This window comes from Salvelinus namaycush, chromosome 34, assembly GCF_016432855.1.
Source record: "Salvelinus namaycush isolate Seneca chromosome 34, SaNama_1.0, whole genome shotgun sequence".
NCBI lineage: Eukaryota > Metazoa > Chordata > Actinopteri > Salmoniformes > Salmonidae > Salvelinus > Salvelinus namaycush.
This window is the reverse complement of record NC_052340.1, coordinates 13508375-13534284: the sequence shown is the minus strand read 5'-3', so window position 1 is coordinate 13534284 and position 25910 is coordinate 13508375. Positions and strand designations below refer to the sequence as shown.

At 45.3% G+C, this 25910-nt stretch overlaps 2 protein-coding genes across 4 annotated transcripts; both read left to right on the top strand.

The window, feature by feature from the left end:
- The first annotated feature begins 220 nt into the window (after window positions 1–220).
- LOC120028663 (39S ribosomal protein L44, mitochondrial-like) lies at window positions 221–2920 on the top strand. Its single transcript, XM_038973874.1, has 4 exons — window positions 221–416; window positions 1488–1956; window positions 2086–2264; window positions 2488–2920. Exons 1-4 carry the CDS (start codon window positions 241–243, stop codon window positions 2660–2662), a joined length of 999 nt encoding a protein of 332 aa, XP_038829802.1. The 5' UTR covers window positions 221–240; the 3' UTR covers window positions 2663–2920.
- Window positions 2921–5073: 2153 nt separating this feature from the next.
- On the top strand, window positions 5074–25903 carry LOC120028579 (arf-GAP domain and FG repeat-containing protein 1-like). Of its 3 annotated transcripts, XM_038973777.1 has the most exons (13): window positions 5074–5406; window positions 12775–12868; window positions 14971–15086; window positions 15563–15725; window positions 16354–16537; window positions 18687–18791; window positions 19572–19658; window positions 21946–22135; window positions 22449–22528; window positions 22819–22920; window positions 24920–25072; window positions 25179–25273; window positions 25509–25903. In XM_038973777.1, exons 1-13 carry the CDS (start codon window positions 5240–5242, stop codon window positions 25566–25568), a joined length of 1596 nt encoding a protein of 531 aa, XP_038829705.1. In that variant the 5' UTR covers window positions 5074–5239; the 3' UTR covers window positions 25569–25903. The 3 variants fall into 3 exon arrangements, with proteins under 3 accessions (XP_038829705.1, XP_038829706.1, XP_038829707.1); XM_038973778.1 differs by lacking the exon at window positions 19572–19658; XM_038973779.1 differs by lacking the exons at window positions 18687–18791; window positions 19572–19658.
- Window positions 25904–25910: the final 7 nt, after the last annotated feature.

Sequence of the window (25910 nt, the reverse complement as noted above, 5' to 3'; positions counted from 1 at the left end):
ACTGCTACATGTAATGAAATTACTAGTTGAACTAAATGTAGGTCATTACTCCCTGCCTAACATTGTTAATTAATTAGTATTAAGTATATTGTTATTACTATGTTATTACAACGTAAAATGGAACCACGTCTATGCTAGAAAATTGGAACCGTCTTCTCATCTTTTTAAATCTGGAACTAATTTGGCGCTTTATGGTTGCTTTCCGGAAGGTTTTCATAGTCACACCATCAGAAAACTGTCATGGCGTCTGGATACATTGTAAATCGTGGTGTGCTAACATTTGGAATTCACTATCAACATGTTTGTAGAAATGTACTCCTTACACAGACCCGAGAGAAGAAGCGATGGATGAAAGCATATACTCTTTTGATGGAAAGAAAGTTGAAGATAGAAGGGCCTCCACCACCTAAGCCACGGTATGTAAAATGCTAGCTTAGTAAGGTAACGTTATCTTGGTATCATAGGGGTCAAAGCCATTAGTGTTCATGGTTAGCTTGATAAGAAAGTTGTCATAAATAGGATGCAGAATTCAACCATTTTGTGTAAAATTCAGTGCACCTGTTCGTTATCTAATGCAATACAATACGTCCCCGCAGGAGGCCTAATGGTAGGCCGTCATTGTAAATAAGAATTTGTTCTTGAGTTCTTAACTGACTTGCCTAGTTAAATAATGGTTAAATAAAAATGATCTTAATAGGATCAATTTTACAATCGATTGGACATAGGCTATAGAATCTGGAGCAATTGACAATGCATACTGAAATTAGCTGGCTAGCCAATATAGAACAGACTACACTACATGAACAAAGGTATATGGACACCTGCTCGTCGAACATCATGTCCATTAATATGACTTGCCTAGTTAAATAAAGTTTAAAAAATAAAAGGTGCCGCGTGATTTATCACTCCAGGGAACACGTTTCCACTGCTCCAGAGTCCAATGGCGGCGAACTTTACACCACTCCAACCAACGCTTTGCATTGTGCATGGTGATCTTAGGCTTGTGTGCGGCTGCTCGGCCATGGAAACCCATTTCATTAAGCTCCCGAAGAACAGTTATTGTGCTGACGTTGTTTCCAGAGGCAGTTTGGAACTCGGTAGTGAGTGTTGCAACCGAGGACAGATGATTTTTACGCGCTTCAGCACTCGCCGATCCCGTTCTGTGAGCTTGTGTGGCCTACCACTTTGCGGCTGAGCCGTTGTTGCTCCTAGTCATTGCCACTTCACAATAACAACACTTACATTTGACCGAGGCAGCTCTAGCAGGGCAGAAATTTTGAAAAGTAGCATACTATGACGGTACCACGTTGAAAGTCTCTGAGCTCTTTAGTAAAGCCATTTTACTGCCAATGTTTGTCTATGGAGATTGTATGGCTGTGTGCTCAATTTTATACACCAAATTTTATACACCTGTCAGTATCTTAGCTACATACTGATTGCATGCACCGTGATCATCGTTATGAATTTCCTTATGTTCTGTCTCCTAGTGCTCAAAAACCTAACTGGGACTACCATGCAGAAGTCCAGGCATTCAGCAGCCGCCTTAAAGAAAGTTTCTCCCCGGAGCTCCTGAAGACAGCCTTCGTGAACCCCTGTTACATTCAGTCAGAGCAAGAGAGGAGGCAGGCACTCGGTGTGGACTCTGAAATGGCTGCTCTGGTCCTGGGGGACAACATTCAGCTACACAGACAGGGCTTGGAGTTCACCAAGAGCTTCTTGTCTGACTGGTGCAGGGCCAGCTTCCCTAGCCTGCCCAGCATGGGAGTGGTCGCCATTGTCGCGCACCTGACCAGTCATCCAGTCGTGTGCCATGTGGCGCGGAACCTCGCCATCGAGGACCTAACTATGAGCGCTCAATTCCCGGTCCCTGACGAGATATTGCACAGTACGTTCCTCGCTGTGATCGGAGCACTCCAGGAGAGCAGTGGAGCTGAGAGAGCAGGACTTTTCCTTCGGGTAAGAGATTCTTACAACTTTCAACACACACCCATCTCAACAGTCATAATTAATCATCTCAAATTTACATTAGTTTGTTTGTGTAGCTGAAGATGATCACACCACCCATGCTCTCTTCTCTCCTTTCAGGATTTCCTGGTCACTCAGCTGGTAGGGAAAGACCTGTTTGAGATGTGGTCGGTGGTAAACCCAATGGGGCTGCTGGTGGAGGAGCTGTCCAAGAGGAACATGGCCCTCCCAGAGCCTCGCCTCACCAGGTCGGCCGGCGCCAGCACTGTGCTCCCACTCTACTTTGTAGGGCTGTACAGGTAGGCCTCACTGGTCACTCCCATCAGTACACCTCCTGATAAAGCCAGTAGATTTTCCTGACCAGGAATACGCTGTGTCCCAGGGCATAAAGTGTTTTTTCTGGTCAGGACAAACTCTTTGCATTACTTATGGAGTATGTGTGAGGTATGTGGTAGTGTTCTGCCGGTACTTATTTGTTTGTTGATCATGTTACTGAGGGAGTGAGTGTGTGTGTGTCCTCAGTGATAAGAAGCTCCTTGCCGAGGCTCCAGGGGAGACCATTCTGGCTGCGGAGGAGGAGGCGGCACGCGTGGCCCTGAGGAAACTCTATGGCTACACTGAGAACCGGAGACCCTGTGACTTCTCTGCAGCGGAGCAGCCTCGTGCTCCTGGCCTCCAATCCTTCAGCAGCAGCTAAAGGACATCACCCCAAGCACTACAATGTCTTCCATCAGTTGATGACAGCTCTTGACACACCAGTGTCAAAGTCAAGTGGTTCCCTTAGCCTATCAGGACCAACCTCTGACAGACTCATACCTACAGACATAGGAATACCCTCCAAACTATGTGGTCTCCTCAGCCTTGCAATTAGAGGACTGTCCTTGGGCAAAATATTGTGTTTATTTGTGTAATATATTATTGATGTTTCATGTCCATAATAAATCTGTATCCCTGAGCACGTCTCTTCAAAGAAAGTTTATCATACCATCTTTGGTTTCTCCTTGTCTGCTTATTATTAGGTGTTATTTATTGATGTATGACATTAGTCTGCTCTAAAAAAATAAAAAACATGGTTTAGCCATGTGTAAAGTGTCTGGATTGATTTCATAAGAGCAGAATCCAAGACACTAAGTTGGCTGGTCATTTTTGGCTAGTCAGGATCACCTGCTGTGATTGGTTGCCAGGACAATGTCTCTGACATCCATAGTGAGAGATGTGGCTCCCTCCTTTATCCTCCGCAAATGCCACTGCAACCAATCGGCAGAACTTGGGGTGAGAACTCGGCTTGAGTGTCTGGCCTGGTTTATTAAAGCTGTATTTTACTTTAAAAAGTGTAGACAGACGTTTTAGCACTTTGCAAATGCACTTTTGTGCATTTATTTGCACAGTATGGGAACAACTGGATAATTGCTATAGAACTGAACTGGGTAATTTGTCTTGTACATCAAATTACTTTTACAGAGAGTATTTGTATTCTGTAATTCATCTTTGTTTCAAATTAAGTATTTTATCTGTAGTGATTGCAGGCAAAACTTAGCATGGCTGAACAGTGATGTTATATGTGGGTGTGAAATATGCACTTGTTTCACTCTCCATCTGGTCCACTTCATGCCAACTGTGCTATCCTCCCTCCCTGGTCCCTCAGCATTGGCAGCAGAACCTGCTGGGCCTAGCTGCATTCTTTCTCATCAATTCTTTATTGAAGCTGTCATTTTGCCTTTAGGGGGAGAATGTCTGCAGGCAGAAAGTGTAGGCCAGCCCTAATAGGCCCACATCTTACTATTTTAATCACTAGGATCACAGAGCAGGGTAGAAAGGGTTACATCCTCCTTCTCATTCATGTCCATTTGTATTTTGTCTTAAAATTGTCATTGCATTCTCCACATTTCTTCTGCACTGATACATTTGTATTGATAGACTGATGTTTCTTGACCCATATTCAAAAAGCATCTCAATGTAGGAGTGCTAATCTAGGATAGGTTTTGCTTTTTGAATCATAATGAATAAGAGGAGCAACCTGATCCTAGATCAGCATACCTATTGTGAGACGCTTTATGAGTACAGGCCCAGTACTCTTGAACTATGTTAAGCCAGTGTCCTCCAAGGTAAGTTGTCAAAACAGATCTTCTCTCAGATGTAGGCTACTCAGTGGGACCGAGTCACCCTAGGAGTTCCAGGAAACAGCACTTGTTTTTACACAGTAGGAGCCATGAATGTGAAGCACAGTCACTCACATGGGGCATGCAAGCACAACAGCCTTTTCATTTACTGTCATTGCAGTAGCCCATCACACTGTATGTACCCCAACATTATGTGCTATTTTTTTCTGAATGATAAGAAAACCAGTGAGAATAGCACATTCTCAAATTGTGTTCCACCACTAATAAATAAGCAATTTACGATCATTGAAATCTATAACACATCATCGCCTAAGGTACAGTAGGTGACATACAAATATTCTGCACATCTCTGACATCTACAAATTTTCTACACATATCTGACATCTTCTATTCCAGGGATAATCAACTAGATTAAGCCGCTGATTCTTTTGTTGAGCAGATGGTCGGGGGCTGGAACATAATTATAAATAATTTGTAGACTGCAAATTGACCGCAAGAAGCCCAAAGAGATATAATGTTTGACTAAAACAATCACTTCAAACCTTGCTTGCGTTTGTATATGCTCACGTGTCTCTCTATTATGCGTGGGAATACTTGGGAACAGATTTCTTACATTAAAATCACTTGGAGCTGATTTCCTGTTTTTACAGTCTTTTATGTCCAACAATGTAAATGAAAAAAATATATGTATTATTTTTTTTGCTCAGAAGACTTACGGAGCAAAATAAAACCACCCCCGTGCCAAATTCGGCACGAGGGCCGCCAGTTGGGAACGCTGTTCTATTCTAACTATTATATTCCTCTCATTCTTGTTCCAATTAATTATAGACTAATAATAGATTTACATCTAGAGACGTTTGAGATGAGAGGGGTGTTTCCTCTTGGTATCATGAAAAGGAAAGTGCCAGGAATTAGGCCACATGAAATGATAAGTGTCCCCGTTGGGTGGCGCTGGTAAACCCATGGAAATCAGGAGCGTGTAGTGCGTGACTCTCCTCTCTTGACTACAACGCCTCGACTCCAGTTCAACCGACAGTCACAGTAGCCACTCTTCCTTTCAGAGTCGGTACCCGTTTAGCAGCAAAAGCTTTTCCCGTTACCTGCAATTCCCCATCCTTCCCTGGTTTTGTTTCCTTCCCCTATTTGTCACAGTGATGGCGGCGAGTGCGAAAAGAAAGCAGGAGGAGAAACACCTGAAGATGCTGAGAGAAATGACGAGTTTGCCTCCTAACAGAAAGTGCTTTGACTGCGATCAGCGCGGCCCAACCTATGCCAACATGACGGTGGGGTCTTTCGTCTGCACCTCCTGTTCTGGCATACTGTAAGTATAAATGTGATTGGATGAGTGACCTTTTCATTCCGCGTTGACAGGCCGCATTCAGGATGCTAACTACCTAGTTACTTGCTAGCTAACCGTTAGCTAGGTAGTTAGCTATAATCCATTCCTCCCCGTCTCTTTCCACTTCGAGCTGAAATTGTCTTGTGGGTTGGGTGTCTGCTGTGCTAGCTATAGCTAGCTAAATAACGTTAGATATATTTCGTTAATCTGACTTTATCTAGTACAAGAATATGATAGTTCGCTAAATAACCAGATAGTTAGCATATCTAAGCCACCAGCGAGCTTACTAGCCTAACTAGCTAGCCACATACTGTAACGGCAATTTACCAGTACAGTAGTTAGCTACAGAAGCTAACGTTAGCTGGATCAAATCAATTAACGCGTTAACCAGTTTAGTTAGCTACTGTAGCTAACTCAATTGTAAACTGCTACATGTGAAGGTATCTAAGCGAGAAGCCAGACTGAGATGGGTGTGTTTAGCGAGTTTGAGATGTGTGGACAAGATGAGTATCATTAAAAAACCTGTCACCTGCTGCAGTAGTTTTCACACTGCAACCTGGACTCAGGAGTAGATGTAACATAGTGAACGAAAATCCGGGAGACCTAACTAGTATATGTTACATTTCGTATGCAGGGCTCGCCACACTGACCTTTTTTACAAGGAGCACATGTGCACCTAAGTTGAAAAATGTAGACGCACACAAAGAAATGTAGGTAGCCAGGGAACCAAAACAGCAGAGAAGTTGAGCCTCGTGCTTCAACGCTCTTATTTGCGTTGTTATATATTTTTTTTATTTAACTTGGCAAGTCAGTTAAGAACACATTCTTATTTACATTGACAGCCTAGGAACAGTGGGTTAACTGCCTTGTTCAGGGGCAGAACGACAGATTTTTACCTTGTCAGCTCGAGGATTCGATCTAGCAACCTTTCAGTTACTGGCCCAATGTCCACTATGCTTTTTACTTCCTGCATCTAAGTCATATCTCTGAGTCTACTTAAATAAAAATTCCACCCGAAATCCATCCTTTGGTATTTGTTTCATTAGTCCATTGTTTATATAGTCCCACACAGAAATACAGCTGGATGAGGCGTTTTGCATCATATGGGGCTAAATGTATCAATACTGGCTGTATTTTGAAGGATATATATCTTGAAAACTTGATTGCTGACATGCAAAACATTTTGGGACTATATCAACAATGGACTAGTGAAACAAATACCAAAATATAGTTTTTTTGCTGGAGATTTCTTTTAAGTAACCTTCTATCTTATGTAACCATAACAACGGTAACATATCATACTAATTTCAGTGTCCAAGATTTTAGTTTACTATGTTACGTCTAGTCTGAGAGCAGCCTGCACATGAGCCAGCTAACTTTTTTCCTCAGGTGGCTAGCTAGTTTTTTTTTTTGTCTTTCACACAGCTTTTTTTTTTGTCGACCACCCAGTTAGCTATCAAGCCAGGCAAAGTTGACCATATTAAAACAAGTGTCATCTACCAAGCTATGCAGTTCATAGGGGCAACTCAATTGCAAAATGGCATTTGACTATTTAACATTACAGTATTTCTGTGATGCAAGGTTGATGCTGTACCTCTGGCTTGTACTGTTGTGTAACCAAGCATCTGTATAGTTTGGGATTTGAGGATTAGTGGGGCTGAAGCTGTGCTTTTCTCATTCCTACTCGCAACAAAATAATGCAATCTCAATGAAATGTCAAATATTGTTGAGGAAATTTATTTTAAAAGATCTGGGGGGAAAATAACACCACAGGCAGAGAAACAAACAAGAGAATTTTCTAGATTTTTATGTGCCACTCAGCTATTTCATGTCAACCTGACCTTGTTTGTTCAGAATCTGACAATGCCTGGTGATTGCATGCATGGTAAAGAATGACCTGTTACATATCTCAAACAGAGGACGTCATTGGTGACAAGGTAAAAATCTGTCGTCCTGCCCCTGAGCGAGGCAGTTCCCCGGGCCCCGAAGACGTGGATGTCGATTATGGCAGCCCCCAGCACCTCTCTGATTCAGAGGGGTTGGGTTAAGTGCAGAAGACACATTTCAGTTGAATGCATTCAGTTGTACAACTGACTAGGTATCCCCTTTCCCTTTAATCATTTGCTGGTTTGCAGCTAGGTTGAAGAACATCAGGTGTCTTCAACAGCAGCATGCTTGTTCTCGCCATTGAAGGAATTCCTGCAGACATGCAAATGAGATGAAAATGACCCCAGCCCTCCCTGGTTTGCTAGCCTATAATATTCTTTAGTAGATCTATATGATGTAGTTATGCTCATCTTTTCATTATCACTTGTAGAACATCTTTACTCTAAAGTCTTTGGGGGATTTCAGTTTTCACTCTTTCTTACAGTTAGACCTGAAACCACCCATGTTGTGCTAGTCAGTACATTCAGCGATTTTTCATTATTATCAGTTTGTCTATGAGGTTTGCTGTAGCCATTCCTCCCCCTCCTTCCCAGACCACCACTGTTTGCCGAGCACTTTGTGGAGACACTTGTGTAACTTTGTTCAGAAAGAAACACAACCACATTGCCTGTTAATTCAATAAGTTGTTCATTGTAATGTCCTGATTACTTCGTCAATGCTGCCCAGCGAGACGCCAGTCGCCGGGCTTAGCTTTCCTACCCTCAATGCCTCCCTGAGGTCAACCTGTCATGGTCCATTAGCGGATAATGGTTAGCTTAATAATGTCCGAAAAGGTGAAGTGTGTGTGTCCCTCCCTGACTCTCTATTAAGTCCTTCATAGCTCCGTAAAGAGGTAGGGGAACTGAGACTGACTCAGCAGCTTCCCCGTCTGGTTTTCAGGTGCCCCTGTCTCCGTGTTGGGTTTGCCCCGTCAGAATTGTTCTCTTGCACCTCAACCCTTTTCTCTTATGACACACACTGGATCAGTTTTAGGTGTGTACTTGCATCATGAGGTCTAGCCTAAGTGCTACTATCTGGGTGGGCAGTGTTTATCATGTCTTAGTTCTGGCGGGGGGGGGGGGGGGGGAGTGCGCTTCAACTGTGAGAACACTGTGTGAGAATCATTTCAGATGGACAGAGTTTGGCCCTTCTCTCTCATCTCTGTAATGGTTCTGCAGGGATTCCACTGTGAATTTCCCTGTGGTGCTGTAGTATTAAACTTTGATGTGGGATAATGGAATTATTTTCTAAGCTCAGACACACAGGCTCCTCTGAAGAGGTTCACACTGTCTCTCAGACTGTGTAATGTGAAAAAGAAGATGGTAGCCAAAACTGTAAAATGTAGGCTACCTAGACTTACCTACCAAACAAAGGCCTATAGGCTAGCCATATCAGATATGTTATTCATATCTTGTGTAGCTAGTGGACGATACCTTGTTCCAATGTAATAACACAGTAGCTAGGTGGTCCTTCTTTAGTACTGGCGGGATTATATTTGGTTTTCCAGCAGAACAATGACCTCATTGACCTATTCTCCTTTCTGCTGATCAGGCTATCCATTTTACTTATGCGGTGGATCTGAGTCTTGTGCAAATCTTTCTTGGCAGGACTGAGCGACTGCCATGTTGCTGAGCTAGAGAGATGTGTGGGACGCAGGGGAAAGGACTGTTTTGCTGTCTGCCTCTTGGTACTGTATGTATGCAGGAAGCCTGGTGTGATTCTAGTGTGGGGAAGTGGTGGCATGGCCCTTTGGCCCTGTTTCGCTACATCAGCAGCATGCAGGGTAGTTAAACAGGAAGTGGAAAAATGCAGGAAGTTGCGAATTGACTTCTTCTCTCTCACTTTGGTTCCCAGAAAGGGTAGAGGAGGTTAGCACTGACTGAGAGACATCAAATTACTGTATGCGGGACAATTTCCCTGACCCAGATTAGTCTTTTTCTTGAACAACACTTTCAGTGGGGACTCTGCATTGAGCAAGAATTTTAGTCCAGGAGTAGGCTTATTCTGGGTCTAAGAAACTGCCCCATTGTGTTCTTTGAGACCCATTTGTGCTTGGCGACTTATACCGACATAAACTAATCATAGTGTTACAAGCTCCTGGTTTAGGCCTATAATTTAAGGATGTGTGTGTTTGTATTTTTGATAGGATAGCTCTTAGTGCTGCTGGCATGTCTGTCCTTCCCACACGCTGAAGAGAAATGTGAGGGAAATGTGACCAGTTTCACACCCATCCTCCTGAGCTCTGTCTCTTTATTGACCCCCCCGCCCCTTCCCTTCTACAGGAACCTACCTTAAAGACCCCCCTCACTATTTCAATGCTCATTCATAGGACTCTGCTGCTTGATTGTGGCAGTCTTTTACTTCTGTTGATCCTAATGCCTTTTGATTTGGTTTGAGATTAATAGTTGGTTTTTGGTCTCTTCTTCTCGCCATCGATTTGAGTCGTTAACTAGGCCAGTTAGTTAGGCTAACTCATTTGAGTTGGCAACTAGGCCAGTTAATTAGGCTAACTGATTTGAGTAGTTATTAATTAAGCCAGTTAGCTAACAGCTTGCCTACTTGTCAGGGGTTGTCAGGGCACTTCTTGCCCCCCCCCCCCCCCCCCCCCCCCCCCCCCCCCCCCCCCCCCCCCCCGCCTCTGGCTTGTTTAATGGGTGGGGTTGGAATCTACTGTGTAAACACATTCCATATGAAGGTGGAGAGTCTTACCCCAGGAGGAACACAATGTTTGTTGTAGAGGTTTCCTTACAGTAGGAAGTTATTATAGTGACACATTGACTATAGTTCAGCGACCATAGTTCTTTTCTGACCACGTGACTTGACAGGGAAAACCTCAGACCTATTTTAATTTTTTTCTGGTCTGGTTCATTTGATTAGTAAAAACTCCAGAGCCCAACCATAGTTTATGGTGACCTGAATCAAGATGACTGACCGTTGTGTTCTTGTAAGCATTGAATGAATGCTGAACAGTGCTGATGGACACCATGTTATTATCTACAGGGTCATCTATTGGCTTTGGCTAAGAAGTGTGTGTGTCTGAGTACTACAGAGGCGTTGGCTGGTGAGGATGCGGCATAGATGGCCTCTGCTGGGATATGGATTCAGCTCTCTCTCTCTGTCTCCCTCTGTGTCTCTGTCTGTCTCATCCTGGAGGAGTCAGTATGCTAGGCGCTTCCCTGCTGGGTGTTTCCGCTCTCTCTACACATACTGTGTGAGAGTGAGAGAATAGTGTGAAAGTTTGAATACCACTGGGTATGCAAATCAACTGGGTTTCACTGTAACCGTATACACACACTCAGAGTGATTACAAAGTGTCTGAATTGTTCAATTGCGGTGTGATGCCATCCTTTTTCAGAGCTGGAGGGATTTGGAACTCTCTCCCAGTCTCCCGGGTGGCGCAGTGGTCTAGGGCACTGCATCGCAGTGCTAGCTGCGCCACCAGAGTCTCTGGGTTCACGCCCAGGCTCTGTCGCAGCCGGCCGCAACCGGGAGGTCCGTGGGGCGACGCACAATTGGCATAGCGTCGTCTGGGTTAGGGAGGGTTTGGCCGGTATGGATATCCTTGTCTCAGTATGTAAATGTAATAAAATGTATGCACTCTACTGTAAGTCGCTCTGGATAAGAGCGTCTGCTAAATGACTAAAATGTAAAATGTAAATGACCTACTTTCCTCCTCATGAGACTGTGAACTGATCATTCACATGCCCCCCCCCCCCCCCCCCCACACACACACACACACACACACACACACAGTCAAACACTCACTTCACCCTCATGGTTGGCTAACTGGCCAGTCTTAACTAGAGAGGTTGAAAAGTCAAATGTTCCCTGCACTTGTAACTACAACTGCATTGTCGGGTGTGCTGTACTTTTTGCCAGCATGAACACGGTCGGAATGATGCTTCTGACAGGCTGAATAGAATGCATGTATTGGTCTGGGTCGCATTCATTAGTGCACTTCACACCGTAGCAAAATGCTTTGCAGCGGAAAACAAGCATTTCTCAAGTTCAAGCTAGTTCCTCCCCGTTTTGGTCCGTTATCTTTCGTTTGGTGTGTGGTGTGTAACACAGGTTGACTGTAATCTCAGTGTGAGACCTTGATGTGTCAGTCATTCTATTTGTGACAAAGTGGATACACCCCAAAGCCCAATAGTAGATCTGAATATACAACTACCCCTGTAATTGGGCACTCTGACTGCGGCTCCAGTCAGTCAGTTGATTGAGTAGTGTTGTATAGAACTGAAGATGGAAGGTGATGGATGGGTGATCCATAGTCATACAATGAGCTGCTCTACCATTTGGGTGGCACTCATCCCTAATTTCAACAGAGGGCTAAAGGCAAGAGCAGTGAATAATTGAAGAACAGCCCTAGTCTAGTCTTACACAGCGTTGCTCTCTCCCTCCCCAGTTCTCTATAGCTTTTAGATCTCTTAGGTCTCCATGGAGACTGTTTAGGCAAAGTGTGTGTGAGGACCACCATTCGCAGTTTTCTTTTAACGTAAAATATCTTGGCTGTCAAATTTAGTCCATTTTAGCAGTGAATGTAAACAGGCCTATTATTATAAACAATTTGCATTGTGAAAGTAATGTCAAATTGTGTATTATATCATTAATACTCCAAACTGTCACTATTTATAAAAATATATATATTTATGAATGAATGAAACATTACAAAAATTGCGGACCACCTGCAGTACCCCGGACCACAGGTTGAAAACCAGTGGTCTAGAGCAAATGTTAACGAGACAAATCTTACTAACAAGTGCTGAGGCTCAGGTGACCTGAGTGACACAGGGTATAGTTTCACCTGTTCCTCAGACTTTTTTTTTCTCCCCTTCTTGAAATGGCACGCACACCGGAGCAGAGCCGTGCACAGGAAATGGAGGCAGGAAACCGGCCCGCCTGATGGCTCGGGCTCACTCACACATCACAAGGAGACTCCAGCACATACTCTAAAAGCTCACACACTTTCATCAAACACTCGCACACACACACACACACACACACACACACACACACACACACACACACCTAGGCTAACACTAACTGCCTTCAAGTGTAACGGAGCTAGGTGGCTCAACGAGCATTGCATCTCTCCCCCTCCTCTCTAGTGATGTCTCTGTTGTCCCAGATTCTGCAGTAATAAGCCCAGCAGAACTCAGCACGTTCCTAATTAATCGCGCCAGTCTGAGGAGCTGTCAGTACAGGGATCTGAATCTTATGATCCTATCTAATGGGAGTGCTCTTAATCTGTGATGCTTTACAATTGAATTAACCCCCTTCCTGCTTTCTCTCCCCTCTTTCCCTCTCTCTGCTGTTCCCTCCTCTCCCTCCCCTCTCCCATCTTCCTGTTCTTTCATTTCTCCTCCCCTTTCCCATCTTCCCCCCTCATTCTTCTCTTCTCTCCCCCTCTCCTGTCCTTAGGCGAGGGCTGAACCCACCCCACAGAGTGAAGTCCATCTCCATGACGACCTTCACGCAACAGGAAATCGAGTTCCTCCAGAAACACGGCAATGAGGTAGGGCCAAACATTGTGACCGGGCCCCACAGACCTCCCAGGGCTGTTGTCAACATGGCTGATGTCTGCCTGGGTCATATTCACTAGGAACAGGCCAAAATGAAATGCTAGTTTTTGTTGTCCAGCTCTTCCAGTTCTTAGCACCCCGATGGAGACTAGAATGCAGAAACGCATATGTTTATAATGATAAAGAAGTGTTTTTTAAGCCTGGTCCCAGATCTGTTTATGCTCTCTTGCTGACTTCTATGCTCATTGTGATGGCCAGGCACACAAACAGATCTGGGACCCGCCTAGTAGCCTATGTTTCTATTCAACTTCCATTCTCCTCCAAGCTAGGCCACCTTTCGTATGTCCCCACCTCCTTTTTATTTATTTATTTAACCTTTACTTGACTTGGCAAGTCAGTTCTTATTTACAATGACGGCCAAACCCGGACGATGCTGGGCCAATTGTGCGCCGCCCTATGGGACTCCCAATCATGGTCGGATGTGATACAGCCTGGATTTGAACCAGGGACTGTAGTGATGCCTCTTGCACTGAGATGCAGTGCCTTAGACCGCTGCGCCACTCGGGAGCTCTTAATCTATCAGTCTAAGGAGGGCTAGCTGACGCCTTGTCCTCAATGCCCTGAGACTTACTCTAACCCCAGATCATGGAATTCCATACGTTGTGTTCCACAATCCTATATGGCCGGCCTCACCCTTTCCCCCTTTTGGTTTTGGGTGTCATTCCACAGATATTTCCTCTAATCCTGTAAAGTGTGATTTGTGTGTTCGCTGAGAATAGCGTGGTGGCGTGCCGACCGGGTGGCCACGGCACAACAGACACAGAGCAGCTCTTTCAGGAGATGGTGCTCTGATGCTCACTCATGCATTCCATGTGTCTGGTTATTTATTTAGTTGGCCCTGACACACACACACACACACACTTTAATCTGCCAAGGATTCCGAATTGGAGTAATGCGCTTCTGCTAGATGATGTGGTAGTGAATTGAGCCTGTGCTTCTGCTAGATGATGTGGTAGTGAATTGAGCCTGTGCTTCTGCTAGATGATGTGGTAGTGAATTGAGCCTGTGCTTCTGCTAGATGATGTGGTAGTGAATTGAGCCTGTGCTTCTGCTAGATGATGTGGTAGTGAATTGAGCCTGTGCTTCTGCTAGATGATGTGGTAGTGAATTGAGCCTGTGCTTCTGCTAGATGATGTGGTAGTGAATTGAGCCTGTGCTTCTGCTAGATGATGTGGTAGTGAATTGAGCCTGTGCTTCTGCTAGATGATGTGGTAGTGAATTGAGCCTGTGCTTCTGCTAGATGATGTGGTAGTGAATTGAGCCTGTGCTTCTGCTAGATGATGTGGTAGTGAATTGAGCCTGTGCTTCTGCTAGATGATGTGGTAGTGAATTGAGCCTGTGCTTCTGCTAGATGATGTGGTAGTGAATTGAGCCTGTGCTTCTGCTAGATGATGTGGTAGTGAATTGAGCCTGTGCTTCTGCTAGATGATGTGGTAGTGAATTGAGCCTGTGCTTCTGCTAGATGATGTGGTAGTGAATTGAGCCTGTGCTTGTCCTTGTTGCTGTTCTGCAGGCTATGTATGTCAGGTGCTTTATGTGAGAAGAATGTTCTAGGCCTATTGGAAACATTGACACAAGCCTTGGAGGACATGCATTATATTCAGCCTTGACTTTACTTTCTGCTGCGGTCTGTCCTCTTTTTATAAATAGTTTGTGTTTCTCGGTCTCTCTCTCGGTCTCTCTCTCTGTTTCAGTATGTATTCGGTTGTTTGTCTGCGTCTAATTGTAAAATGCTAGATATCCATGTCTACTGTAACATCTCTTATCCCATGGCAAGTTGGCTGTAGATCGCTCCATTTCCGGGCTCCCAAGAGACACCCTGGAATGACCCTGAGTGTGCTACATTCTGCTGCTGCTGTCTTGGCCTGGAGGTGTTGAAGGGTTTTCTCTCTCTCTTTCATGTTTGTCTTTTTCCTCTAAAGGTGATGAACCACATCTTCTGATTTGCATGTGACTTTTTATTCGCCTTTCATTTTTCACCAAACATGTTTTTCTGCTCTCTCTGTCCGTCCCCTCTCTCGTCTGTCTTCTCTAGTCATGCAAACAGATATGGCTGGGGCTTTACGACGACAGAACTGCCTCCATACCGGACTTCAGGGAACCCCAGAAAGTCAAGGAGTTCCTTCAGGAGAAATACGAGAAGAAGAGATGGTGAGAGGCTGCTGTAGAGTCCATAGAGCTCTGGTCAGAAGGAGCAGCAAGGCACTTTGGAGCAGTAACAACCCAGATGTATTTGGTGGATGATATCTAGGTCACTGTATGCGTTAGTTGGAATCCAAAAGGAAAGTCTAATATTTACACATAACCGTCATACCAGTCAGCATAGCAGGACAAGAAAGCAAGGAAGAGGGTGGCGGAAAAAGCGAGCCAGAACGACGGTATCCGTTGCTATGGTGATATCAGTAAACAAACAGTGCAAATCAACATCCGGTAGGAAACACCGCGACGGCAAAAGTTGGAACTATTTTAACTCTGACGGCAAGTCCCGTTTACCGTGGCGGCTGTCGGCATTTACCGTCATGCTATCATTGAAAACTTGCTCTGAGATGCTGGGTTATAGGAGTCCATTTCAATTAAAGCCTGTGTTGCTGTGTAACCAATTGAACATGGTTGTTGTTGTGATTTAGGTTTGTTCCCCCGGAGCAGGCCAAAGTGGTGGCTTCTGTCCATGCCTCCATCTCCGGCTCGTCAGCCAGCAGCACCAGCAGCACCCCCGAGGTCCGACCCCTCAAAACACTGCTGGGGGACTCGGTCCCCACCTTGCACCTCAACAAGCACACGCCCAGTCAAGTAAGACACACACTGGTTACTCAGCTGGCTGATAACAAGCTGTACAACGTTTTCCCTGACCTGAAGTAGGGCCCAGGGAGTTTTCCCTGACCTGAAGTAGGGCCCAGGGAGTTTTCCCTGACCTGAAGTAGGGCCCAGGGAGTTTTCCCTGACCTGAAGTAGGGCCCAGGGAGTTTTCCCTGACCTGAAGTAGGGCCCAGGGAGTTTTCCCTGACCTGAAGTAGGGCCCAGGGAGTTTTCCCTGACCTGAAGTAGGGCCCAGGGAGTTTTCCCTGACCTGAAGTAGGGCCCAGGGAGTTTTCCCTGACCTGAAGTAGGGCCCAGGGAGTTTTTCCTGGAAAGATCATGTGTTCAGGAAACCCTCCTGGCTCTAGTAGGCAAAACATTTATTTTTTTAGTTGCTTTCGACAAGATGGCCTGTGTGAAGTGCGGATATCCAGGTGAACTACTTCTGCATGGTTGAAGTGTCCGTCTCTGAGTTAACTGGGTCATATTTAGCACGAAATGGAGTGAAACAGGGAGGTTCCATCCAAACTTCTGTCCAATAAGAAACGCCCATTTTTGATTTCTGTTGCAAAGCGTTTCGCTACGGCATGCCCCAATGAACACAGCCCTGTTGTCTCTCTAGTCTCCAGTGGGGAGTCGTGCGGCCCAGGCCCTCCAGCTGAGCCAGCAGCAGCAGTTCCACGATAAGAAGTTTGACCTCCTCAGCGACCTGGGCGGAGACATCTTCGCCGCTCCGCCCCACTCGCAGACTGCAGCAGGCTCGGCGGCCAACTTTGCCAACTTTGCACATTTCAACAGTCAGCCAGGTAAGGAGGAGTGGCACGAGCTGCATCGGTCCCTGGAGCGGTCACTACACCTTGTCAGAAAAACCCTCGGCACAGTGGTTACATCTACTGCTTAGTGCTTAGACTTCGTTGGTCAATGATACTTCTACTCAATGATACACTCATAGTTATGGAATTAGAAAAAGGTCAATTTCCTGAAGAGTATTTTGGGTGTTTGCTTCAGCTTTCCAAAAGTCTGTTTTATGGTAGTGGAAGAAACTTTAGAGGCATTTCAATTTTCATTCATTTCAAGAGTATTGACCATCACTTTTTCTTACCACACTTTGTTTTTCATCTCACGATACAAACATACACATACGAACAACAACTTGCACACAAACAATGACTACATCTCCTCTGCCCAGACCCGCATGCTCACACCCCCATCCCTAGTGCCTGCATTATTGTTTGCCACATGGCCTTAAATTGTACCAATCTGTTTTTCTCGGTTGCCCAGGCTATTTCAATAATAAATAATTAGATTTTTCCATTGTTAATGATGGCGGATTGGTTGATTTCCAAGTTTCTGGATACGTTTTTAACCCCCTCATTGTCCATCACACTGATCTATGTAAAGCATCGCCAGATACTAGAATTCTCATAGAGCTATGGGCGGTCAGTCTCCTTGGTTACTGAGGCCAAAGTAAAGCTGTTTGCTTAGAGGATAACGTTTTCTCATCCTCAAAGAGCCATAAAGTTCTACCTTGGTGCAGAGAGGCTGCCCCAAGTCAACCCACACGAGGCTTAAAGATACACGCACGCCCTCTAAAAACACATCACAATTTGGTACTTGAAATATGATTCCTTTTTTTAATAGAAAATGGACAATAACCTACACACATATCAAACGTTCTATACCTATCAACCCTTTCCTATCCTATTTTCTACTACTTAAACAAAATAAATCAGAGATTCACAGGAAGCCCATCTCTCTAGCCAACTCCCAACACCCCCAGAATGGCTTCCAGTTTCCCCATCTCTTCATCCTCTCTTTCCTGTAGATCTCCACCTTGCGTATCATCTCCCATGTTTCTGTAGAACAGATGTTTCTCCTGCTCAGGCAGGTGCTGGTTGTGGTAGCAGAAGCTGGCCATGTTTAGGGACTGGGATGTACAAACACTCAAAATGCCAGATCTATGAGTCACTCGGGAGGACCTGACCTAAAGTAACAATAAAACCGATTCCAAGTATCTACATGGAATTTGAGAAATACTCCATAATATGCCAAATGGAAAAACAGAAAGGAACCAAATCATGGTAAGAATACTGTATTTGATGCTTACCATTGATGGAATTTGAAGTTCTTGCAGGAAGATACTGATGTCTCTGTGCCAACTGTGCCCAGTTCTTGCTGGGTGTTAAAGTTAAATTGTGAACCATTTATAATCTTCGATAGCAGAGGCAAGTCAGACATCTAGTCTTGAGGTGGTTGCTGAGTTCCAAGTCAACATTGGTGCCTGTCAACCTAGCATTCACCATTCTACTGAAGTTGCTCTTTTCAACTGTGATATCACATTGAAATGTAATTGAATTCTCATGAATAGAAGCACCATGGCAAAGAAATAAAATGGGGTTTCAAATAAACACTGTTACTCTTACCAACCAAACATTCTACATTAAAGCATTCTATAGAGACCCTATTAAATAACTAATTCTATTCATTCTACCAACATTGCTTTGGTTTATTTATTATTTGTAATATTCAGAATTGCCATGACGATGAGAGCGTGGAATCAATGGATGTACTGTGTGCTTCATTTAAAATATGTTTTACATTGAACCAGGACAGTGGCAGACACACACACACACACACACACTAGAAGGGAACATGAGCTTAGGTCAGGGCAGTGCGCTATAGGAGAAAGTGAACCTGTCATCATCACATCCATTTTTGGATGGTCATTGTCATCTGGTGCTAGTCTGTCTTTAGTCATCTAGTTTAGTTCCATATCTCTCAATGTGTCATTTCTGTCCAAATGGCACACTATTCCCTATTTAGTACACTAAAGCAATAGAGTGCCATTTGGGTTACTACCTGTGTCATGTGATCATTAATCGTCTCATTCATTGAGTCCTGTTTTGTTTGTCCTTTTTGATTTTATGTGTGTCTGACCCTGGTACAAACCTCCAGCTGCTCAAAACGCAGACTTTGCTAACTTTGATGCGTTTGGGAGCGCGGGTCCATCGGGTGCTGTCCCCTCGGCACCCCAAGCCCCCTTCCAGACCTCACATACAGGTAGAGCATGCTCCATTCACCTCTCATGGCCAGTCTATCTCACACACGCTCACATTTTCACACAGGTCACTGTTAGGCACTCTTTCTCCTTTCCCAGAGGCTCTGTCTTTCTGTCGCTGTGTGTCTCTCTCTGTGTCTGTTTCTGTGTTACACACTCACATCAGTTCACTCCTACTTGTCATGTGTTTGTGTCCATTTTGTCTGTGTTGTAGTTAGCATTAATGACAACAATTCACTCTCATTGGCTCTGTATTTGCTAGCTGGCTGCTCAAGGCACACACACTCACTGGCTAGTTTCCCCAAGGGAATTAGTTTTGAATGTACCACACTGCCCTCTGCTGGACACTGTCTGCAGATGACCTCTTGACTTCTATGCAGTGGTGGATGGGAAAGCACTGCTCTCTGGGTGCATCGCAGCACTCTACAGTGGCGTCCTCTCCTTGTCTCCTTTCCATCATCCGCACTGATCTGAAAGAATCTGCTTTCACCTATCCTATATGTTTTCAGATCTGTGCAGAGAGCAGATGAGGAAACCACTTTAGACTATGGAGATGCACCCCTTTCTCTCAAAGGCTCCTCCTTCTCTCATTCACAATGATCACCACACTACCTGGCTTCTGCTTTCACACTGACTCCATTCGCTCTGTTATGATTTGGTTTTTCTTTTGGGTGACGTTCACACTTCCCCCCCCCTTTTTGGTTTATTTCTTTCTTATTTTTTTTCACCCTGTTTCTCTGGTACTCATCCCCCCCCCGCCCCCATCCTGTTTTGGCTGCCAGCGTTCATGTCCCTCTCATCCAGCCGCAGTGTGGGTGAGTTTGCCACCGCTGGCACTGCTCTACCTCACCCGGGTGCAGGTGCTCACAGTAAGTTCTCTCCCTCACTGTGCTCAGCCTCTAAATAACGCCTTACTCCACACTCTGTCTGTCTGGTAGGCTCTAGGGGTTTTCCCATATCAATGCCTATGGTTGTTCCTATTGATGAGTGTGTCTGTGCCTGTCTGTGGATGCATGTGTTGTATGCTCTTCATTGTTTGCTGACCTGTTCATATCCAGAAATACAGGGCCACTGCTGCAAAATAACATGATGTCATGCAGTCTAAACTGCAGCCAACTATTGAAAGAAAATATGGGTCACTTTTACCTCGGCATCTGGAACTCTTATCCTGCAGAAAATCATTTTATGAATGATTTGAGATTATTAATAAAAAATCGAAAGAGATTTCTCCACCTGTGTATTGTACTAAGATCTTGTAACAGTGTAGGTGATTCAGTAAATTCACTGTAGGTGTGTTCATTTGTTAAGACAGGAGAGTAGACAGGATTTCTTATTCCATAGCAACAGTCAGGTTCCACCCTCAAACCACTCCCCGTGAAGTGATGATGCTTCAACTCTCACGCCGTTTCCTCAGACTGTGACCTAACCTTAGTCTCTGTGCCAAACTAACCCTCAGTGTAAGACGATTGGTAAGAAAGACACCAATCTTCCTACAAACACACTTGAAGCCACTGTGTGACTCTTGCGACAGTCAGACTAAGGCGCATGACTGCCGTTGGGCTCATTTCAAGTCTGCCACCGTTGACCCCATTTAGATCTGACTGTTATACTACTCAACAGTATAATGCAGATCCTCTCCATTGATTTCAGGTCAGATGAAGCACGGCGCTGTTGTAAATGACAGATGACACTGCTGTACTCTGTAGATGCTGCCTGCATCCAGTAACACAGTGTTCAATTCAGCCTCCCAGATTTACACTGCACAGTCAGGAACACACACACACACACACCCCCAGGTCCCTCTTGTTTGACTACTTTCTGTCATCACTCTCGCAGGTAGCACGGCCTTTGGGGCCTAGTTAACGCTAGCAAGTTAACGCTAGCTATTTAGCTAATTTTGACCACTTCCCCAACTCCTGTAGTGTCGAGTTTGGATGCTTCAGTTCCTCCCTCCAGAGCCAGAGTAACTCCTCCTCCGCAGGAACACCCAATGGGCCGGTAGACAGAGACACTACTAGCGTCCCCGCCGATAGAGACGCAGCTCTGGCTGACCTGGATACCATCTTTAGCTCTGACAAAACGGAGCAAGGTTAACCTGTCCCTGCTGCGAGCCAGCCCCCACTCTGTTTGGCAGATGTGTCGAGTAGAGTGAGATGGCTATCGGGTTGGGGACGATGAGCTCATGTATGGTGTAGAATAGGTAAAGTCCGGGTCCAATCGTTTCTGAACCAGCAGGGACAGTGGGTCCTCATTTAAAGGTTGCGTCATACCACATCACAGCTTGCGGGGTGCTGCAGAATGGGTTGCATGACGTCATAGTATTTTACTGTCAGCCAATGTTGACATTGACCACCAGAGGGCATCTTTTTGACGTTTGTTGGTGCTTGCTTACTTTTCGAAAAAATAATATTACAGAGGTCCATACAGGCCAGACATTTTGATTGCTTTACCGTATGCGAAAGAGCATATTCCAAGGTTTTTAATTAACCTAGTTTTGCCAAACAACACAATGTTTTACAGATGGTCTCCCTTTCAAAATATAATGTTTTATCTAGAATAACCACAGCTCCATGCCTGCTGATGAAAATCAGCAAATACTCATTTGGAGAAATATCCTTTCTATTGTATTCTCTTATATTTCATCATATTCATATTGTAAAGGGCTGGGGAATATAAGCATGTGATGTTTGCTAAATGACCAAGTTAATTTAATTGACATGGCGCCTCCATAGCCTCAACTATTATAGCACAGATAAATACATCTTAAAACACTATTCTGTTCTTTTGAAATTGTCTTAGTAGCATGTTTTTTTATGACCTCCCTAAACAAAATATGAATATATTTATTTGTGATTGTGGATATTACATAGATTTATTAGACTGGCGGCTATTGGTAGGCTACTCATCGAGTCCCGGCTATTCTACTGTTAATATGCATACGGTGAAGCAGACCTTCATGGCGCTTTGAAGATGAAAGGCTCAGAAAAGTTTGAGTCAGTTATGATATTTATCTCAATGTAGGCCTACTGGTAGAGGGTCAGGTCTCCTTTGTGTGGGCATGTGTTGTTGGTCTCGCTGCCGTGTGTAGGAGACTGATGGAGCTTCTACAGTACCCTCCTGGCCTCCTGTGTTGTGAACCAGTCTGTGTGTTTTCAGGAGGTAGTGTCCCGAGCGGGGTTCCGGGCTCTCTCCCCCCGGGGGTGTCGGCAGGACTGCGTCACCCCCAGAGTCAGCTGACGGGTACGTCGGCGGCAGACCGCTACGCCGCGCTGGCCGAGCTAGACAATGTGTTCGGCTCTTCGGCCCCCGCCACCAGCGTCTACAACACCGTCAGCACTTCACAAGGGTACGAGAACACACCATCAGATGAATTCACCCTTTTTCCATTACCCTCTAGTCTATGCCTTGAGGTCTTTCTGTCTGTCTCATATTGACATCTTTGTAAATATATAAATCAACTTTCTTGTTATCAACAAGTAGGTCTGTCTTTCAAAATGATACTTAGCCCTCTCACCTCAAATCGCACCCTTTTCTCTAAAAATGCACTACTTTTAGCACTACTGCTAGGGACCATGTAGGTGTAATAGGCTGTCACTTGGGATACAGCCTCTGTCATGCTGAGTCCATGGGGTCACTCTAATGCCGTTGTTGTGTCCCAGGGGGATGTTTGGCCCTGTGACAGGAGTCTCGTCAGCCCAGGCACAGCAATGCATGTCCAGCATGCCCCAGGGTTTTGGAGGTGAGTGACATCACTCCATGTGTGTTTCAATCCCTACCCTTTCCCCTCTCAGTGTGCGCTACACTAGTTCACTCGCCTCTTGGGTTTAAAAACCATTGGGTAGGTGTAAGCATGGGAGTTTTCTTCATATTTCACTCACTGTCTTGCGTCTATTACTTTTCAGTCCATGAGGGCGAGTAAATGAGTGCACACTTCGGGGAGAATGGGGTGGATTAGAATGGGACCCTAGACACTTAGCTACTCAGAGATGAACTAATAGGAGTTAGATGTCTTCTCTTCCCTTCTGCCAGGTCTGTCAACAAACCCTTTTGCTGCTGCAGCGGTTGCCCCGGCGACAGCCACCACCAACCCCTTCCAGAGCAATGGGAGAGCAGCGGCCGTGGCGGCAGCAGGTGGGGACACGCCACGGAAGTCTTGCATACCCAATGTACTTGAAACTAAAGCCATAGGCTGTGTCCGAAATAATTTTTCCTACTATTTACAAAAAATTCTATACTATGTACTAACTATACTACATACTGTTTAGATAGAACATACTGTTCACTAAAAATGTATGCAGTAAGCAACGAATATCAACATACTAGAGACACGCATACTGAGAAGGCGTCATGTAATGCGCAATTGGGTTGTTCCCCGCCATTCGTACATCACGTCTGATCACGTGGTAGTCTGAAAAGACAAGTATCTTCCTCAATAGCATGCAGCGAGTTCGTACTAGATGAAAAGCCGAAATGAGTATGACGTCCTGGAATTGAACGCTTTCAAAATGTTCTAAATATCACATACTCTAAAACATTTTATTTTGCTCATACCCAATCAACATACTATTTAGAACGCAAGTACGGGTATTCGGACGTGGCCACTGAGTTAGATAAGAGGGCGCACCCAAAGCCTCATGGGCAGCCCCATTGCAAAGATACTAGATGAGCTCTGACGTACATCTCTATGACTAAAGCTGATCTAACTATCAGTGGTTAGTGGCCGTTTTGAGGTAGTGCAGAACAAAGTCATGCTAAAATCTCCCAAATTAACTGAGGCAGGTGATCATGTAAAAGCTTCTCTATGTCGCAAAATTCAAGGAATAGCCTAGTAATCAACTGAAATCTCACAAGTCCATATTCTTAGATTACTTTTACAGAGGATGACTGTGACCGCCTGAAACCCTGTGAGAGGACTCGTGGTCATGGTCATCAGAGGTCATAATGAGGTTATGAACCAGATGCCGTCACTTCATCGCTCAGCTAATTGTATTCATCTCTAAGTCGATTACCGGTGGCTCGGCTGCTACAAGATGGCGGCATTATTCACTAACAATTGTCTGAAGCTAAATGAGGATTTAGTCCAAGTAGTAACAGTCTTACATAGAGTAAATCGGAGAGACACTGATTGGTGACTGAGTGTTTCTGTAAAGAGAGTGTGTAAGTGCAAATGATAATGGCTCTGTCTGATTGCTCTCGTGATGCTGGACAGGCCTGTTTGGGGCTCTGCATGGGCAGGGTTACCCTCCAGCCCACTTTGGTAGGTCCCCTCCTCCTCTTCCAGCTCACTCCTTTTCTCCTTCCTTCCCCTCCTCCTCTCTGCCTCCCTGTGTCTTGGCTCTGGCAGTGCTTCCTAGAGCTCCCCAGAGCGTCCTGTGACTGTCTCGCCGACTGTGCATGTGTTGTGTGCCCTGACCCCAGTGCTGCTTCTACTGTATCTGTGAGTGTGGGGGTCCTGATGCCTCAGCTGCCCTCACCAATCCCCCCTCTGCCCTCACTGATGCTCCCAGACTGTAGTAATGTGGCATCGCTGATTACCCCATCTCGCCCCTTGCTGGCCTAGAGAAATAGCCTAACAGTCATAGCTTTTCAGACTATAGCTGTTGGCAGTGTGTATGTCCTCCAGCTGAGCTCTGAGGTTATAAACTGGTGTTGAAAGGACATCCAACTGCCAGAACCATTTAAGAGTATCCTTTAACTGCACAACCATCTTGACTGTAATCTTATTGTTTTTCAACCTCCCCGATTCTGTACACTGCCTTTGCTAAGAGTGCTTATACCCTGAGTGCTTTAGCATCTACCACACAGCTACAGTACTGTCTAATTTAATGCTGGTTATGTTATGGATAGAGCTAGTCTCTGTAGGTGTTTTGTTGTTGCTGTGTTTGTTTCTGTGTTTAACTGTAAACTGCTCAGTAAAGGTGTTTTAGTTCAGCTTGTGTGCCAATGTTAACCTGGCGTCAGGTGTGATTTATAGCTTGATGAGGTAGGTAGGGGGGGTGTGTGTGTGCGCGCGCAGATGTTTTGTAGTCTGCGTTAGCACTTAGCAGTAATCGTGTAGCACAAGCTCTGTGTAACTGATGTGATATTGTGTAGATTGTGAGTGTCCTCTCCTCTCCCGCCTATCTTGCAGCCACGTTTGGCACAGGGTCCATGAGCATGCCAGCCGGATTCAGGACCGCTGCTACCTACAACCTCCCCACCAGCTTCAGTGGGACCTTCCAACCTCCCTTCCCAGGCCAGGCCCCCTTCCCCCAGCCTCTGGCATATCCCCAGCAACCCAACGGTGTGTGTGGGTGTTTGCATGGGTGCATGTGTGCTTTGCATGAATTTGTGTAGTGTACCCTTTTCATTTAAACCTTGATTATTCAACTCTTTCTCTGGTCCACCAGGAGTGGGGTTTTCAGCCTATGGACAGGCCAAGGCTGTGGTGACCCCCTTTGGACAGGCGATGGCCGCACCAGGGGTCTCTAGTAACCCCTTCTTGGTGAGTGGGACCATCAGGTGGTTTTCAACCAAATGTCCAGACTTGTCAGTTTCACTAGTGGTGATTTAATGTCTCTCTCTCTCTCTCTCTCTCTCTCTCTCTCTCTCTCTCTCTCTCTCTCTCTCTCTCTCTCTCTCTCTCTCTCTCTCTCTGTCTCTCTCTCTGTCTCTGTCTCTGTCTCTGTCTCTGTCTGTCTCTCTGTCTCTCTGTCTCTCTGTCTCTGTCGTCCTTCCAGGCCGGCGCCCCTTCAGGACACTACCCCTCAGGAAGCTCTTCAACAAATCCTTTCTTATAGCGCTGCTCCACCCAAACTTCCACCACTAGGGTGTTGTCAACTGGCGTGCTCCGCTCTCACCTCTTGCACTGTTTTTGTTTTACAAGACGCTTTAAAAAGACACACTGTTTCTAAAACTGGTATTTTGTATTATGTTTTAAGAACAATGATAACAACAAAGTGACGTAACTGACACCGTCCATGACAACAAAAATCAAAACAAGGTAAAGGTGTGTGGAGGCAGGGGTTGTTAGGGGCGGCAGGAAGCCTAGCGGTTAAGAGCGTTGGGCCAGTAACCGAAAGGTTGCTGAATCGGTGAAAAATCTGTCGATGTGCCCTTGAGCAAGGCACTTAACCCTAATT

Coding starts and splice junctions, on each gene's coding strand:
- LOC120028663 (XM_038973874.1), top strand. CDS start 241: ATGGCGTCTGGATACATTGTAAATCGTGGTGTGCTAACATTTGGAATT. Junction 417..1,487: donor CCTCCACCACCTAAGCCACG/GTATGTAAAATG, acceptor TCTGTCTCCTAG/TGCTCAAAAACCTAACTGGG. Junction 1,957..2,085: donor GAGCAGGACTTTTCCTTCGG/GTAAGAGATTCT, acceptor CTCTCCTTTCAG/GATTTCCTGGTCACTCAGCT.
- LOC120028579 (XM_038973777.1), top strand. CDS start 5,240: ATGGCGGCGAGTGCGAAAAGAAAGCAGGAGGAGAAACACCTGAAGATG. Junction 15,087..15,562: donor AAATACGAGAAGAAGAGATG/GTGAGAGGCTGC, acceptor GTTGTGATTTAG/GTTTGTTCCCCCGGAGCAGG. Junction 15,726..16,353: donor ACAAGCACACGCCCAGTCAA/GTAAGACACACA, acceptor TTGTCTCTCTAG/TCTCCAGTGGGGAGTCGTGC.